General features: G+C 43.7%; 1 protein-coding gene across 2 annotated transcripts in view; it reads right to left on the reverse strand.

The window, feature by feature from the left end:
- Positions 1 to 12,095: 12,095 nt before the first annotated feature.
- KLHDC8B (kelch domain containing 8B) overlaps positions 12,096 to 19,409 on the reverse strand; it is a 795,009-nt gene continuing 787,695 nt past the window's right edge. For both annotated transcript variants that reach the window (XM_069206170.1, XM_069206171.1), the window contains one exon: positions 12,096 to 13,659. In XM_069206170.1, the coding sequence (XP_069062271.1) occupies positions 13,463 to 13,659 (197 nt within the window). In that variant the 3' untranslated portion in view covers positions 12,096 to 13,462. The remainder of the gene's footprint in view (positions 13,660 to 19,409) is intronic.

The raw sequence follows: 19,409 nt of genomic DNA on the forward strand, positions 1-19,409 counted from the left end.
TGACGCTATACATAGGTAGTGACCTATGTATAGTGCACGCCTGTAATGGTGTTCCCGTACTCACAAAGTCAGGATAATTTGCCCTTAACGATGTGGGGGCACCTTGGCTCGTGCCAGGGTGCCCACATACTAAGTAACTTTGCACCCAACCTTCACCAGGTGAAGGTTAGACATATAGGTGACTTATAAGTTACTTAAGTGCAGTGGTAAATGGCCGTGAAATAACGCGTACGTTATTTCACGCAGGCTGCACTGGCAGGCCTGTGTAAGAATTGTCAGAGCTCCCTATGGGTGGCAAAAGAAATGCTGCAGCCCATAGGGATCTCCTGAACACCAATACCCTGGGTACCTCAGTACCATATACAAGGGAATTATATGGGTGTCCCAGTATGCCAATGTGAATTGGTAAATTTAGTCACTAGCCTGTTAGTGACAAATTTGGTAAGCAGAGAGAGCATAACCACTGAGGTTCTGGTTAGCAGAGCCTCAGTGAGACAGTTAGGCATCACACGGGGAACACATACAGGGCACATACTTATGAGCACTGGGGCCCTGCCTGGCAGGGTCCCAGTGACACATGGACTAAAACAACATATATACAGTGAAATATGGGGGTAACATGCCAGGCAAGATGGTACTTTCCTACACTCCTTCTTTTTTCCTCTTTCTACGTGTGCTTCATTCTGCAGCACATGTAGGAAGAGGGAAAATGCCTCTAAGGTTTGTTGCACCAAAACAATCCTGCATGCAATGCTGCCACCCCTACACCATGACTCAAGTGTGCCTGTGTTGGTGCTAGGCAGCCAAAAAGGTGGCAGGGCAAGGAAAGGAATTCATGTATAATGTTAATTATGGTGCATTTCTGCCATTTCACGCAAGGTTGCTTTCTGAGTTGTGCTTTGTGAAAGTTTGGTAAATCTGACCCAACATTTTGAATGACAGTTTGCAGTCTGGCATAGTATCAGCCCTCCCACAGTTCATGCTGGTATTGGCTGTGCTTGATATAATTCACGGATATAGTTGTTCCTGTGATCATAGACTGGATGCTGGCAATAGAAAAGTTGTGGCTGCATTGTTGTCTCCATAGATGGTTGTCTATAGATTGTCTGGAGGTGTTGGTAGCCCTATTCATCGCCTTAGTTCAACATGCTCTCCATATCTCTTGTCTGTGGGGCAACATTGACTAGTGTATTGCAGTTATTCTTTTTCCACAGGTAGACTGGAGGGGAAACACCTATGCGCTGATTGGCGTAGACCCATAGTTCCAATGACTGAAGTTATGGAGTGTGGGGCTGATTGAAAAGTGCTGTTAGCACATTTGTCATACCTGCAGTTGGAATGCGAGAGTGGATGATTTACTTGGTTTAGCATCTTCTCTGTACTGTAGTGGGTTCCTGCTTGCACTCGTCTTTCCTTTTCAACTGTGTTGTTGATTGTGCTGCCCTTTTTATGTCGCAGCCTACCAGACAGCACAGCTGTCTGGTTTGCTAAAGACATCTTGAGGACTTTTAGAAAGCTGACCTAGGATTACATTCTGCTTGAAGATTACCATTGGCTTTGTGGTTTCTAACTCACACTTTCTGGCTTTCCATTTGCTGGTTTTCTTGCCCTAAGGATCTCAAGGTTCAATTTGTCCTTCCCATTGCCTAAACCTTGTTTTCTGTATTCTTCCACAAGCTCGCTTTCTTTTAACAGGCCTTTAAATCTTGTTCTTATCTTCTCAGATTTGCTGTGCATTTAGAGACCGAGGTCGAATGGCAGGCGATGTCTTCTAAGGGTGTTTGTTTACTTTTCTCTCTCTGACTTCAAAATGAGAGGACTTATGTGACAATCTTGCTGGATACTGGGGATAGAAAAGAGTTTTTTTTCTTACACTTGACAATATTTAAATGAACTGCGTAAGTATTTCAGACTAGATCAGAATTATGAACGCACAAAGGAAGCACATTTTTGTTATTTTTGAAGTGTGTTGGAAACAAATACTTTAATATGATCAAAACAAATCATTAAAGTACGTGGTGCAATTTTCAAACATTTTCGTCTGTGCACTGTATGGTTTAATTACTGAAAGTCTCCATCTGTGCAAATGTAATGTTAATTTCAAATAAAAATTTGTTGTCTGTAATGGCAGTGTGCCACCAAACCATGAATACGCCACTCTATGCCACTCCACTCTACTCTACTCTGCATCAGTCCACATCACTGCACTCTCCTCTGCACCACTCCACTCCATTCCACTGCACTCTGCACCACTCCACCAGTGATGTAACAAAACTTGAGGGGGCCCCCCTGCAAGGTACATGGAGGCCCCCCCACCAGACTCAATCAGGAGCTCTCAGGCCAGGGTACTGTGCTGAGAGGGCCCCATGCAAATCACCTTCACCCCCCCCCCCTGCACGGTCTGCAGAGGCCTTTGTTACACCACTGTACTCCACTCTACGCCACTGCACTGATAATGTGATAAGTTGGTGCTTGCTGGTATGTATATGATAGATGTTTTGGGGCTACCCATACCACTTTGCAAGGGCAAGGCTGGTTCTTTCCCCCTATCCAAAGGTTTTGGCTTGTTTCAAAGGTCTGTTTCTGTTCCTCGTCAGACATTATTGTTTCTGTAGGGCATGGCTTTGTCTGAGTTTCTCCTCAGATCCTCCTTGGACTGTACTACTGAGGAATCCGTATGTGGAAGTGTCCTCTGAAGAATAAGTTACTTACCTCCAGTAATGCTAGTTCTGGTGAATATTTTATCTTTTTGTAGATTCCTCACCGATGTGCTCACCTGCCCATTCCGAGCTGTGTTTTATTTGGTTTAACAGGTTGCAGTGTAAATTTTTGGTATTGCCTTTCTGTCACTTTTTGTAGTCCCGCCACCGCCTCTACGGGCTTGAAAAAAAGATGGGAACTGACGTCAAAGTGCTGGCTGGCGCGAGAATGTTATCACCACATAATGCTCCTCATTATATTTTCTTATTACAAGTGCATTCAGACATATGGACGTAGCAGTAGTAAGACAATGACACACTTGTAGTAATTTATAATTAGCGACTAGGGACGTCTCTAGGCAGCCACCCAAAAACAATGTCCGTCTTTACTCAGAGAACGGTAACTGGAGCTCAGTAGCTCAAACATTCCCTTTGTTGCAGGAAGCGTGGATAGGAAACACTGTAATATTTCTACAGCAAAACAAGTAATTGGGGTCCTGCGCACCACTAATGTCTCTCATTTTCAGTCAGTGCTTAATTTGTGACAGAATAAGTGCCGGGGCCTTCGTCAGGAGGCCACTGCAACTTTCACCAGCCCATTGCTCTTGCCAACACCCTCAATGACAGAACCATAACAACTACTAACCAACAAAGCCTACAGGGGTGATAATTCAGACTATTCCAAGCCTCCAAACACATATGAATGGCTCAGAAAGCAGATAATAGCCATTTTAAGGTATATTGGCACAATAAACAACTGTTGTGCTCATCTCTATATTAGACAAACAGCGCCACCATGTGGTGGACTGTCATAAACACCGGTGTTAACAGTTAAATCAGCTCAAATTAAGCACTGTGTTCAGTTCGGAAAAGCATTCTCTCATTTGGACTCAACACGTAACCATGGTGCTGCATGAGACATCAAAATATAACATCAGCTTAGTTAAAGAAAAAATGTACCTGAAAGGGTGAATGACAGAGAGGGAAGGAGCCGGGAGACAGTGTGCTGCAGGATAAATACACACAACAGGGCTCGCCAGAGTCAAAGTGAAAAGAAGCATTGGCAAAGTCAATAGGTCTGGCTATTTTAGAAAACGTGGCTCTTCATTTATAGACGAGTTTCTTTACATATTTATTTTGATGGCTGAGTATGGGAATGCGTAAATACAGGGAGTGCAGAATTATTAGGCAAATGAGTATTTTGACCACATCATCCTCTTTATGCATGTTGTCTTACTCCAAGCTGTATAGGCTCGAAAGCCTACTACCAATTAAGCATATTAGGTGATGTGCATCTCTGTAATGAGAAGGGGTGTGGTCTAATGACATCAACACCCTATATCAGGTGTGCATAATTATTAGGCAACTTCCTTTCCTTTGGCAAAATGGGTCAAAAGAAGGACTTGACAGGCTCAGAAAAGTCAAAAATAGTGAGATATCTTGCAGAGGGATGCAGCACTCTTAAAATTGCAAAGCTTCTGAAGCGTGATCATCGAACAATCAAGCGTTTCATTCAAAATAGTCAACAGGGTCGCAAGAAGCGTGTGGAAAAACCAAGGCGCAAACTAACTGCCCATGAACTGAGAAAAGTCAAGCGTGCAGCTGCCACGATGCCACTTGCCACCAGTTTGGCCATATTTCAGAGCTGCAACATCACTGGAGTGCCCAAAAGCACAAGGTGTGCAATACTCAGAGACATGGCCAAGGTAAGAAAGGCTGAAAGACGACCACCACTGAACAAGACACACAAGCTGAAACGTCAAGACTGGGGCAAGAAATATCTCAAGACTGATTTTTCTAAGGTTTTATGGACTGATGAAATGAGAGTGATTCTTGATGGGCCAGATGGATGGGCCCGTGGCTGGATTGGTAAAGGGCAGAGAGCTCCAGTCCGACTCAGATGCCAGCAAGGTGGAGGTGGAGTACTGGTTTGGGCTGGTATCATCAAAGATGAGCTTGTGGGGCCTTTTCGGGTTGAGGATGGAGTCAAGCTCAACTCCCAGTCCTACTGCCAGTTCCTGGAAGACACCTTCTTCAAGCAGTGGTACAGGAAGAAGTCTGCATCCTTCAAGAAAAACATGATTTTCATGCAGGACAATGCTCCATCACACGCATCCAAGTACTCCACAGCGTGGCTGGCAAGAAAGGGTATAAAAGAAGGAAATCTAATGACATGGCCTCCTTGTTCACCTGATCTGAACCCCATTGAGAACCTGTGGTCCATCATCAAATGTGAGATTTACAAGGAGGGAAAACAGTACACCTCTCTGAACAGTGTCTGGGAGGCTGTGGTTGCTGCTGCACGCAATGTTGATGGTGAACAGATCAAAACACTGACAGAATCCATGGATGGCAGGCTTTTGAGTGTCCTTGCAAAGAAAGGTGGCTATATTGGTCACTGATTTGTTTTTGTTTTGTTTTTGAATGTCAGAAATGTATATTTGTGAATGTTGAGATGTTATATTGGTTTCACTGGTAATAATAAATAATTGAAATGGGTATATATTTTTTTTTGTTAAGTTGCCTAATAATTATGCACAGTAATAGTCACCTGCACACACAGATATCCCCCTAACATAGCTAAAACTAAAAACAAACTAAAAACTACTTCCAAAAATATTCAGCTTCGATATTAATGAGTTTTTTGGGTTCATTGAGAACATGGTTGTTGTTCAATAATAAAATTAATCCTCAAAAATACAACTTGCCTAATAATTCTGCACTCCCTGTAGTTGGCTTGGCGAGTTTAGGGATGATAAGTGACTGAGGCTAAGGGATAATTAGTGGGTGAGTGGAAGAACGAGTGACTGCACGGGAAAATGAGCGCATGGGAGGGTGAATGTGTGCATGGTAAAAACCATCTGACAGTACTAATAAGAATGATGACACTGATCATAATTGCAAATATTAGGTCAATGACAGCATTACACCACGAATGGACACCACTGTGCAGTAATGTCCAAAGTATCAAAAGAATTGCTACTACTATGTCAGTTCAAGAATTCAGTAACACACATGATCTTTTTTATGAGGGAAAGAAAGACAAGGGCTCCTTGTGAAGGGGGCAACATCAGTGCTGTTTTTTTTCACAATTCTCATAGACCCTTACAGCATTGTCAGATCTGCACTATGTACCCACTAACAACTACAATTAATTTATCCAAAATGGTTTATCTGACTGAGATCACAGGACATGCCCTGGTGCACAGTACTATGCCAACGTACCCTTCCAGGAGCTACAATGGACATAGTATATTTACTCAGTGGATTGTATGTGCCACCGCATGCTCTCCAAATTTCCTAACGCCTCCTGCTGCACCAGCCACCATTAAACTCAAGATGGGCAGCAAGGAGCCTGCAGCAGGGCACAGCTGATGTTTGATGTGCAGGGAGTGTGTATCCCCCAGTGGCATAACGGAACTTGAGGGCCTCCCTGCAAAGTGCATAGAGGGGCCCCTCCCCGGCCTACCACCTACCACTTTTGCTGAGGGGGACCACTGGAGCTTGGGCCCCCGGCCCCACAGAAGGTGCGTTGGCTTATTCTAAGTCACTGGTATCCCTGTGTGTATATGTGTGCATTCTAATAACAAAGAAACTCTTGTCAATGCCCTCATGAAGAGGTAGTATTGACAGTGGGTCCCCCCTGCCATGAATATCAGCTCTTTCCCTGAGGGCCAGAGCAGGAGGCTGAGGTGAGATTCTTTGTTTCATGACACAAAGTCATAGCATCTGGCCCCGTTTTGTCATAAGGGCGCACCTCCCTGTTTGCGCAGCGGCACACCTTAAGACAGGTGTGTCGGGTGCAGACAGGGAAAGTGCACCGTACTATGATGAGTGTGCTGCCGACACACACATCCCTGGGGGCTGCAGAATCAAGTGAAATACGGCATGTCTGAGATTAAAGCTGCTCCGTGTTTCACAGTGCGGATGGCAACCTGCCTGCACTTTTAAGAAGGATTAGAGGTCCCCTTGCAGATGGGAGCAGTGAGTGACTGCACCCGCCTGCAAGGGGATGTGTAGGAGGTCCATGGGACCCCTAGCTCCCCTCCAGAGGGCTGCCTTTAGGTGCACTTTTTGTGGTGCACTTTCAGTGTGCCTCCTAAAGGCATGTCCATAATACGGCGGGGCGCAGAGGCAAAGTGATTCCCTCATTTGCATGGTGCAATGTCCCCATGCAAAGGAGTGAATGTCCTCTAATGATACTGCTGGCGCTACACACGTGCCAGTGCTATCTGTATTATAGAACAGGCCGCACAAGCAGATGCGATCTTTCTGTTATACCAAAGTGCCCCGGGGGTGCACAAAGTGGGTGTCACTGACTATTGCGCCCCCTGGGGCACTCTGTAATATAGCCCCAGATGTAGAATTGCCAAGATCTAGTCAAGAGTGAGCATCAAGAAACAGTCATTCATCAGCCATCTGCTGTTCAGAGCCTTTCAGCTGGCAGATCAGCCATACCTTCCATTTACATATTGGAAACCTGTGGAAGGGTTTAGTTTCATCCTTCTGTAAAGAGGAGATTAGTGAATGCAATAGTGCGGGTTTGATTTGATCAAATTCCCCATGAACAAAGTTAGAAAATGGGACAATAACTTTCTCCTACACTTCAGAGGCAAGAAACAGGACACAGTTGCTTGTAAATTGACCCACAGATCTATGCTGGTTGTTGTTGCACTTGTAAAGCTGAAGTTGGCAGGAAGATAAAAGATTGTTTCAGTTCAGCTGGTCGTGTAGGAAGACACTTCTTCTCATGGGGATAGAGAGCTAGGTAAAATCTTGTAATTACCTGCTCTCATCGCTTTAGATTCTACAGCCAGGATATTATTCAATTGTGTCTGCAAATCAATGCATACACCATATTCAAATGCATAGGCATCAATTAATCAATCAATGAATCAGGAGTTGTGTAGGGTGGCTAATCAGCCCACAGGGTATCCAAGCATTTGCAGGTCCCAGAGGCTCATTTGAACAGCCAGGTCTTTTGGGCCCTTCGGAGGTGATAGTCTGGAGTTGCGTGGGGAGGCCACACAAAAAATGGAGGCAAAAGCAGGGAGAGAGCATTAAAAACAAGGCAAAAGCAAGAAGGCACTGAAAAAATGGTGGCTAAAGCAGGGAGAAAGCAGTGAGAATGAAGGAGAAGCAAGGAGAAGGCACAGGAAAAATGTGGGAAATAAAAAGGAGAAAGCAGTGAAAACAAGAGAAAAGCAAAGAGAAGGCACGCAAATAAGGGGGGAACCTAGAAGAAAGCGGCGAAAACAAGGGAAAGGCATGGAGAAAGCAAATAAAAAATGAGGGAAGAGCAAGGAGAAAGCAATGGGAATGAGGGAAAAGCAAGGTGAAGGCACTCAAAAACAAGGGAAAAGGCAAGGAGAAAGCAGTGAGAACAGGCGAAAAGCAAGGTGAAGGCACTCAAAAAATGGGGGGAAAAGCAAGGGGAAGACACAAGAAGTGGCGATGCAGAAGTATGGGGAGAGCTGGGCCCGGGACAGGCATATGGTTGGCACATAACTCTAAAGGCACCCAGAAGGTATGTAGTAGTATGTTATACTGGTACATCCAGTTGAGACATCCTGCTTCAGAATTTATATACATCAAAGACAATCCCTGCCCACCAACAATTCAGCCCCATCGCAGAGGACATTGTGAGAGAAGAGGGCTACATAGTCAGAATGGCAGATGTTAAGCAGGAAACATTTCTGAGGCACAGTAATTTCAGGCACCATACCTGTATGGCCCGGTTAGGTTAGGTTCCTAAGCTGCTGCTGGACAGTGTTGAGATCACACGATTTGGACAACAGAACCATCGGGGCTGCTGTCTTCAACGTCCCACAAACTCAGTAGAATGAGAGCTTCTGGGTGAATACATACTTGGTAGCAATGCATCTGCGTAGCTCAGACAGAAGGGGGCTTTCGGTACTGTTGCAGTAATTGAGGAAACATTGTGGTGATTACTTGCAGAGTATATTGGCCTCCTGAGGAGAAGACCATCCCACATTTGATACGAGGGTGGGCTCTGAACTTTGGAGTATAAGCCATTTGCCCATTACCATTCTGGGCACTGGTTTGCCTTAGCAATCATATCATTCATAGAAAAATGTGTTTCTCTGCTAACTTTCAATAATGGACAAAGTTGTAGTGCAAAGTTAAAATGAAACCATTTTTTACTTATAAAATTGGTGCTGCACACTTAAATTGGGGGTGATTGCATGTATGTAATGCCTATGAACAAGCTTACCTTTTCTTACTATTTTTAAATGGTCCAGAGGGTTCCAACATTAGAGAGAGGCACAAAGCCCACTGATTGTGACTTAAAAACCGTAAACCAAGACAAGAATTAGCGATTCAGTGTGACTTGTTGTGAGACAGTGTGACAATAGTAAATACATTAACTACATTTCACCTCAAACCTTTTCATCAGAAGATCTCCATTGTACCTAAGTTTTAAAGATGACTACCCTTTTAAGAACCCATGTGACAAAAATGAACATCATAATAACACGAGTAAACAACTGGAGGTGCAAAGCTAATACTGAGAGGGCAGTGAGTAGAGAATAGCACTCCTTGAAAACCTTAAGAGGTGGGAGGAAATGAGCCAAAAATTAAATTAAAAAGACAGACACATCTCAAACTGATGTACAGTGCACATGATGATGAAAACCAAAATTCTAGTTTTTGATGGTCCTGAAGAAGTCTGGATTTGCGATGAAATAACAGGGTGGCCGAAACCATGCTTACTTTTCAGGCATTGACTAAAATGTAGTCTTAGTCTCATGGATATGTGAAATGTGGGGCACTTTGGAAAATTCACAATAATAATAACTTCATAGAATGAATTGTTCTTTTTTATTGTATCAAATTTCTATGGATGTCTGAGCCAATATACTGACAGAAATGTATAAAATAAATATTAACATATATATATATATATTGTTATCGGAGAGAGGTAAGAAATTAATTTGAAAATGAAGGGTTTATAAAACACAAATTGGTGAAAACCGTAAAATAAACGTTAATGAATTTATAGAGAATTAGCAATGACTAAGTCCTAGAGAGGTAAACGGTGATAACTAGCATTCGATTTCATAAAAGCAATTTTCTCAATCGAATTTGGGAAAAAGAGAAATCCTTCTGGGTTATGCTGGATATTAAAATGTTGCAAGACTCTCATTTAATAAGAATAACATACTCCTTAACTTTACATAACAAGCATTTGCAATGCAACGGGTCCCGCGTTTGCTCGCGTTAGAGCTATTAGCATTGTAAACTCCAAACCAGACTTTTTTTGCCACATAAACTAATAATGAAAAGTAAAACAGTTTCACAAATGCGAGCTGATGGTTGCCATGAGCGTGAAGGAGACACAGAAAAGGAAACAGACGTTTGCTCGCAGTGAAACATATCGGAAAAAGTGCAATTATCCATGATACTGGCAAAAGTGCAATTATCCATGATACTGGCAAAAGTGCAATTATCCATGATACTGGCAAAAGTGCAATTATCCATGCAACCAGCAAAAGTGCAAGTGCAATTATCTATGTAACAGGGTCGATGTCATGCAAAGCACTCGACTTCTACCCAGCGAGATTGTGCTGCACAGGAAATGAAAAGATAAAGTAGTCCAGAAATCAGCTGACAAAACGGAGCCTTGTATGTTTTCAGTAGTTTACCAGTGTGCTGGAGGAGGGCTAAACACCAGAAAAGGCATGACGTATGCATGCCTTTCACAAATGGAATCAATTGATTTTCAAAATGCAAGCCCACAAACTAATGGAAGTGACGGGCGTGACATGGGCGTGGTTAGAAGCCCACAGAGAGATTACAACATGGCCCAGAGCGCTTGCACACACTCGACCGTAAAAAGGGTATAGCAACTCACCTTGGAGTTTAGTGGCAACAAAACTGGAACTTGGCCAGCAGCCTTTTGCTTCAGTTTAGTTCTGCCCATCGTCGGTGACTTGGTACATCTTTATAATGTACAGTGTGGCATACTTTATCCCACCTATATATGTTAATTTATATAGCACAAACCTAGTTCTAAGGCAACTGAGAGCTGTACATTGGTGAGGGGGAGATGATAATGTAATGCAATGTAAGGTGGATTTTTAGAGCACTACTTGTCACCCGTGAGGGTATCCAGGTGCAGAGGGTGGACCCCTCGAGAAAAATATGACACGGCCAGGTGGCTACAGCGGAATCAAGGGAGATTGTGGGAAGGAAACAGACACGTGCGGTAAAGGGATGTGGCAGACAGGACGCAAGATTGAGAAGGCAAGATTACAGAGGGACAGGGTCGTTGAACATCAGGGTGACGTAGGTTAGGAAGTGCAGAATAAGACTGGATCAGGTGGTGTAAGGGGACCTGAGTGTAAGGGTGCCGGGTATGCGGAGTGGCAGACATGTAGCGTGTGTGGTGGTGATGGAGCCTGGTTAGAGTTAAGGGAGGGTAAGGTTAGCGAAACACTTGACATAATGTGTCATCACTGATAGGGTGATGAGGTGAAGCTTTAAGAGGATGGTCTTACATCTATTTGAAATCTAAAACAAAACATTATTTTGGTTCTTGATTGTTTTTGTGTCTACACATTTGACAAACATTTCAGCCCATATTTATGGGTAACTGGTGTAGGGAAGTGCCGCAGGTCTCCTTGCTGCCCTGCCCTACACCATTGTGAAAGGGCAGGAATGCACCGTACTTATGAAATTCCGTGCAGTCCTCTCCTTTCCCTCTGCACCATGGTGCAACAGGGCCTGCATTGCATGCAGGATTGTTTTTGTGCAGGAAGGAGCACCGTCCTGCAAAAAAACAACCCTGAAAGGCGTTTTCCTTTTTCTATGTGTCCTGCAGAATGCAGCACACATGGAAAGAGATAAAAACGAGGAGAAATACAAATATTTATCATTCAATCTGCCCTGGGTAGGCTTAAGGCTTAGCATTGCCCAGGTTTACATCATGAAGCAAATCTGGGGCAGAGTCAAAATCCATGTGTGTTGCGTGGGAAAACCCACTGCAACGCCCATAGAACGCCTAATCAGCACAGAGTAAGGCAACGCACCAACTTGCGCTGCTTTGCCTTACTTCCATATCTCTGAGGCCAAGTACAGCCATGCGAAGTGGATTTGTGTGGCCTCATAGATATGGTTGAGAGGCTTGTGCCAACGGAGCATCAAAAAATTTAATGCCCCGGCAGCGCAAACCTCTTGTAGACATGCCCCAGGGATAGGGTAGTTTAAGTGCAGCGCAACCCCAGGTACAGGTCGTAGGAAGCAACACAACATATGTAGAACTGACCCGCAGCAACAACAACAGTCGTTTGGTTACCCACCTTGGTTTTCATCCATCCAGCACCACCAATATTTGTATTCCCTATGTGTCAAAAAATTCTAGTTTAACCGGCAGCCACTTCAATAAGATTTTTAATTAGTCTTTTAGTAAAAAAAAATAATCTCAAACAGTATAACAATACTACACTGTGAAATAATTGACAATAAACCTAAAAGAGAAGCCTCCTTAAGTCATGACTGCTATTGACTCAATCATGGACCCGTGAGGATGCACAGACCAGACTTCATTCAATGTTGGACTGTGAAATTATCTCTCAAAGATGGGATTGTGCTTCTCGATCCACCAAAGTCCAAGGATGGAAACATTTACCTGTCTCTTGTTTGGGCAAAGATACACACTTCCCTAATGTCTTCAAGCATGAACACTCATTTTAAATTCTGTTCTGCTATTATAACAGTATAGTACATTTGTTTTACGAATAAACTCCTAAATAATCAATTACACGGCAAGTACTACTTGTCTCGTTTTATCTTTCTATTGCAACAATGAAAACAGTCAATAATTTACAACAATCAAGAGATCCTTAGGCGAGGAGTACAATTCACTCCTTTGTTTTAAGCCCCAAGTGTGTGTTAACAGTCTACATATGTGTGTTTGCTACATGTACTTTCTGCCTACAAGGATGAAATAAATGGTTTGACTTGTATAAAAACAGACTGCTACCTAGGCAATGTTATCCTGGATAACTCTAAAGAGATCTACCCTGTGTTACCAAGTTAAAGGTTGTTCAAACACTTCTATGATACCAACCATCACACTCTTTAAGTCATAACAACTGAAACAAGAAAAAGGTATAGGCACATAGATGTGTTTCTGTTCCTGTCCTACTCTTGTGTTCACTAAACTTTAACATCAGGTTTGGGAACAAGGAAAAGATGCACTATCACAGGTCTGAGTCCAACAAGTAAAGCGCGACCCAGAAACGGGCTGATCGTGGTACCAAGATGGCCCCATATGCGGCATGGTCCGCTGCCCCGGCTTCAAGCTTCAAGAGTAAGTGTCCTGCTACTCTGCTGTGAATATTCTCTCCTTCTTCAGCACTATATCTTCTCTCATTGAACATCTTCATGTAGAAAAGTTCTAATCCTAAGGGTTACAAACCCTATTGCTCTGTCCCATTGGCTTAGCTGGCAGAGCTTTAGGTCTTTGATGGCTACACTCCAACCTGTTTTACTGGCCCAGAAGCCTGAAAGCTATTCTAGGCTGGCCTAGAATCAATTTTGTGACAGGGGGCTGGTTCCATTTCATTATAAGCCATTGGCCTGCAGAGCCCTGGCTGCTGAGAAGTTGAAGTCCTTTGGCCTCAGAGCTGTTTGGTACCACATTTCATAACCATAGGCACTTGCTTCTTCATTTGAATGGAGAGCATTTCCTGTGTTTCTTTCAGGACTTCTTCAAGTGCGTCAAGACTGCTGTCCCATCATACGGCTTCTCGCACGCACAATGCCTCCATCGCGCTGCTCGGTCCTTGAGCTACGCCACCGATCACGAACAGCATGTTGGGCGTCAGAAGACTGGAGCTGGAGCAGCGCCCCGTTGGCATGGGAGGCAGCATTTCCCACCGCTTCTTCGTCAGGTTGAATCCCTCGACAGAGTTCAGTGGTGATGGCTGATTCCCTGGACAAGAAAGACAACCATCATAGTCTACATTAAGCACATTGTCATAGTACACATTAAACAACTAACTACAGTAAAGGGACAAAAAGAGACATTTACTAGGTAGTGTGGTCTTTCCGCTCAGACTGCTATGGCGTGGCACGCTTAACTTGGAAAAGCAGATAGCTGCCGTAGGCACCCCCGGGGTCAGGCATCAGGCATAATGTAAGCAAGGAAAGTGTTTTGGTGCAGGGAGGGCCAAAAAATTGACGCAGTGAAATTTACAAGATTTAATTGTGCCATTTTTTTCCATCATTTTTAACGCCTGCTCAGGGCAAGCTTTAAGATGGGGCACCCATTACATTCAATGGGCCTCCCAGTGCTTTGCTGCACTAACTTCAAACACTTTGATGGTAGTGCAGCAAAGCGCTACAATAGCATCAAAAATGTTGACGCTATTGTGCTAATGACCGCCATGGTGCGTGATATTGAAAATATGGCACAACCATGGTATAGTTAGGCATCAGTAGGGGGGCGCAAGAAAAGTGGTGCATCATCTATGATATCATATGATGTCTACGATATCAGATTTGCCACGTTTTTGTGAATATGCTCCAAAATCTTTTGACATGCCAGCTTCATCATTTATTAGGCATGTGCACCACGCATGCATGTGGCTACTAAAAGACAATGGTGCTTTTCTTTTTCTTTTTAGCTACTGATCCGAGTTTGATCGGTAACTAAAAAAGTTCAAAAGAGTTTGTTTTTTTAATGGGCAAGCGAGGGTACTGGAACCAACATGGGGGATGGAGGGAGTACAGTAAAACCACACTGAGAAGGGGGTGGGATGAATGGTGAAAAAACCCGTGTGATGGGGTGCAGAAGCAAAAGAGGGGACGTGAACGAAGAATAAAGCAACAAGGAGACGTGGGGGTGAACAGTGATGCAACACTTGGAGGGCTAGGAGAACGCCGACGTAACACAGGAGGGGACTCAAAACCAATGGAGTAGAGGCTTGAATGGGTTATGAAAGACACGGGGAGGACAAAACAAAAGTAACACAGGTCGGGGGAAAGGAACACAAGTGCACATGTGGGTGCGGCAATGGGGAAAAGCAGGCAGGTAGGTGCAAAAGAGATGAGGGTGGGGAGAAGTAGTCAGGAAACAGACAGCAACACGGAATGCAGGGGGAGAGACATTTCCAAGAGTGAAGGCTCAAAAACACAAACACTCTAAAGGAGTGATTCACACAAAAGAAAAAAGTAGTGCTTGAATAGCAAGCAGTGCAAGCAGCAATGGCAGTCAGCCAAAGAGAATGTAAGGAGGAAAAACTTCATGGGAGGGACAAACATGAGATTGACAAGCTGGGACAAGAATAAGAAGCAGGCAAATGAGTGACACAGAAAGCCAACCAATAGTATACAATGGGAGGGCTCCAAGCCCGCTTAACCTTCTTGGTAAGACACGACATGCCAAACAACAGACTGAGCATGTGCTGTCTAATAAGCTAGACCTAAAAAATGCGTTTGAGGATATTTTCAACTCTAATAGCACACTTTTTACAACCTTTTTGGAGTAATTTGTGCATTTGAGGCAAGTGGTACCATTGGGAATATTTGTGAACACACAGATAGTTCCAACTGTGACAGTGCACTCATCATTCTAAGGTCTCTGTAAAATCGTTCCATCCAACAGATTTTCTGCAGCTGTGAGTTCGATCTGCACTCAAAATCTTTTCACGGATCCAGATTCTCTTGATCAATGTTGTCTGTGGATGCAGATGACACTGTTCACAGCTAAGATTCCATCTGCAACTCCAGCCCATAATCCTGTGGACACATCTTGCAGTCAGTACCAATCACCACACAAAGCACATTGAAAGGTCCTTGTACCCTGAATCTGCTCGCCAGTGTGAGTTACCACTTCAGGAAATGAGGCACAGATGCTTCACCTGCACACCCTGTCTCATATTTATTTATTCTGTAGTTGTATACACTGCATGTTACTTTCTGGATACTTCACAGCGTTTACAGGGTAACGTTATGTACTCAATGTAGGCATACGTGAGAGTCTGATTGAATAGGTGGACATTTAATTCCCTGAGTACTGACACATAGAAGGGATGGAAGACTGCAAGGGACAGTACACCTCTGCCCCTGCATTTGCTTTCTGGGACCGGATATTTTTAAGCAGCCGGAGCCTGTTAAAGGCATATGTTCTGCTTTTCTTTGAAACAAAATCCGAAATCCCATTTCGGAAGACATTGAGGGTGCTGGCAGTAGACGTTCCCCTTTGCCAATTAGTTACCACCCCAACCTCAGTAACTCATCAATGGTTTGTGATCGTAGTTCCAGTCACAAGCCAGTGATGCATTCCTTTCCAAATTACAAACAAGAGTGGGATGTCCGGTCATGACCACTCTTTATGGCGACTAAGAAAGGCTCACAAAAGCCCTTTTACAATTGAATAAGAATTTTCTGACTCATAAAAGGACTTTGGTACATTTAAAACAACCCTTTTGTGGTTTCAAACAGGAGGGTTTGCACACCGGGCCCTTATTCCGATGCCCACTACCCATGAATCGTGACTCCTAAACAGAATAATGGGTCTTGAAAGAAAGTTTGAATAGTTCTATTTTCAGGTCTTTCCTGACCTGCTTTAATTCAACTCTTGTTTTTTCATCATGATTGATGGTCTCACAGCTGTGTGACTAAGAACAGAAGAACATGGGAACACTCTGTACTCATACAATAAGTTTCATACCACTACTTACAATGGCCTATAAAATAGATTTATGAAAAGATGGAAGCCCCCTCAGATAAAGAAGAGACGCAGCTGGGTAGCCCCACTGGAAGAGCTCCTACATTACACAAAAAGTGAGGGTACAACAGCAGCAATGGAAGCGCATCTCACAGGTAGGATGCGCACAGTTCCATGGTTGCCAGCAGGTGGTGCACTATGCAATGATGGGGGTGGTGCCTTGGGAGGAGCCCTAGGTGTAGAACAAAACCCGAGCCACCAGAGTACTGTCCAGATGGGAAGCCCAGAGGCAGGACACTACATCTTGATAGCAAAAAAAAGACTATATGGCCATATGATCAATGCATTATATGCCTATAAAGAAGACTTCCACCAATAAAAACAGCAGATTGCATGTTACTCTGCTGCTTACTTGAAGTATCATCCTCAAACATGTAAATGCATGGCGATACTTGATAGGTTTTATCACAAAAAGCAAAAACCTATATTACATTTTTTTATCAAATGCATTTATTTGAAATAGGACCAGACAAATATTAAACTGCATTTTCGTTTTGCTTTATTTGACATCAAGTAAACATTACTGGTGTTTCTTCTAATGATGAAGGCTGTTGTTCTGCAATGTGGGCTACGTTTAGTTCAGTCTAGTAGGATTGTGCTATCTCCCCCCCCCTCCCAAAACTCATTTTCTTAAGAAATGTAGTCATGTCCAGGACCAACGCCCTTTGTTTGGCTCAAGGAGACCCTAAGTTGGCCGTGGTAATAGTCTTTCTCTTACCCAGCGACAAGCCCTGATCCCATAATGACCATTGAAAAATTAGTACCATCCACAACAAAAGCTGTAATTCAAGAAATTGTGGCTCGGCAGCTTGGGATCTTGACATATTGATCCATTAGCACACAAGGTATTGTCTCCATGCAGCAACTGGACTTTAGTGAGGAAGTACTCAGTTGAGGGCACACCAAAGACTTGAACGCTATAGCTGTTTGCAGAATGCTTCATCCATCTGGTTTGTTCAGGCCCTGCAGCTCCCCTTCAACCTCATGCTCTGTCTGTAGGTCTGTCTACCAATCACAGGCAGAACAAACATTATTTACTGAAAAAAAATACATTTTTTAAATGTTTCAACATAGCTAACACACGTACCCACTTAGAGAGCGGATATGCAGTTTACCAGTCTGCCATGAAAGCATCTTTTAGCCTGATCACCAAGGACCTCTCTTTTTCTCTAGGGCCTGTAGCTTCTACGTGGAAATGAGGCGCAAAAGATCCCTTTTGTTGCTCGAGTGTTAAAACACTTCTGCATATTCATCCCTCAGAGGTAGTGTTGATGTATGCCTAACAGCCACTGGGGGTGGAACTAGCCAGGTGCAGTGGTTACAAGTGTGGCCTCAGGTGCACTTTACTGATGGATACAACAGTGGCCTTTCTCTGTCTGCTATTTCCCCAGTTTTTAAAACATTTTGTATGTGAAACTTAGGGCAACAGTTGGAGCCTATGTTTTTTTCTCCCTTCTACATTACGTACAGGCTCTTGTGCTCAAGGTAAAAGGGGTTCGTAGTCTTCAGTTGTCTCCATTTGCTATTCCGAAAGCAGCAAATGCATTTGTTCCAATGCAGCATTTATCTAGTGGACTAGTGCTTACAACAAACACCACCCATCTGAAATGCCAATGCTTGTTTCTTTGGAGTTCCCAATAGAAACTTCTTGAACATATCTCTATGCTATGCCCTTCTCCCTACTCTGTTTCACCACTTGTTTTTCTGCCTGTCACTTTTTCAACGAGACCTTGTTGCCTTGGGGATCCACCACTGCTTACATGTTACTCCAGTATTTGGATAAAGTACTTTCCTTGAGGCATTGTCCTGAACTGTTCTGTGCATTGCCTTTACTTGTTATTTGTTGGACCTCTGGATCTCAAAAGTCTATGGGCCTGATTTAGAACTTGGTGGAGGGAAATACTCCATCACAAATGTGAGGGATATCCCGTCTGTCGTATAACAATCCTATTATATCGTATGGAGATCGTAATACGGCGGTACTGGTTCCAGGTGTATCCTCACTTCCTACACACTGATCCATGGCAAATCTTTACTCACAGCACACTTCTTCTAGGGGCGTCCTCATAATCACCGGGCTTCAGCTGCACTTCACTGATGATGCCCAATGCAGTGGAAACTTGTTGGGGTTTGCTCTGTCCTTGTTTAGAGGGGACCGGACCTAGTCCACCGCCTTTGTGTACCTCCTCACTCTCCACATACTGTTCCCGGGAGCTTATTCTCAGTATTCCATCACAGTATTTACGTATAATCCTGCCATAATATGCTGACCACTGTGTTCACTACCATAATATTGTGAAAGTATGCATGTAGAGGTATACATAGCTTTACTATGCTTAACTTCACAAATACATCTATGTTCCTGGACGATATACATATCTTTGGGGTACTCAGATATGGAGTTAATATTTATCTTCACAATATTGTGGTAGCCTGCATTCTGATCGAAATTTTAATGCAGGGAGACATTTTATCACTTGATATTTTTACATAATTCATTCTCTACCCTTTCATGCTGCTCCTACCTGTATGCTCACTCTCTGTGTACTCCTCCAGAGTATATACTGCTTTACACATACTGCCCCTGGGTGTACTCTCGCTTCCAGCATACTGTAACAGGTTAGATTCTCACTCCACACATACTGCCCCTCTCTCCCAGCATACTGTTCCAGAGTATAGTCTCACTCCCTCATAGTGCACTGGTGTACACTCTCTTCCTACATACTGTTATGTTATGTGTACTTGTAAGGCACACCCGCAAGGGTATCCAGGCACAGAACAGGTGTGTGTCTAGCCCTGTCTATGGTAGGTTGGTTAATTGAGAAGCCAGGAATTGAAGAAGAGCGGAGGAGGTTCTGCTGTGGAGCGAGAGGCCTTTCTACGCTTTAGGAGTGATGTGAGAGACTGCCCGTCCTCCTGATCTGGTTCTGTGCGGGATGTGTGTGAATAGG

This window comes from Pleurodeles waltl, chromosome 9 (assembly GCF_031143425.1).
Source record: "Pleurodeles waltl isolate 20211129_DDA chromosome 9, aPleWal1.hap1.20221129, whole genome shotgun sequence".
Taxonomy (NCBI): domain Eukaryota; kingdom Metazoa; phylum Chordata; class Amphibia; order Caudata; family Salamandridae; genus Pleurodeles; species Pleurodeles waltl.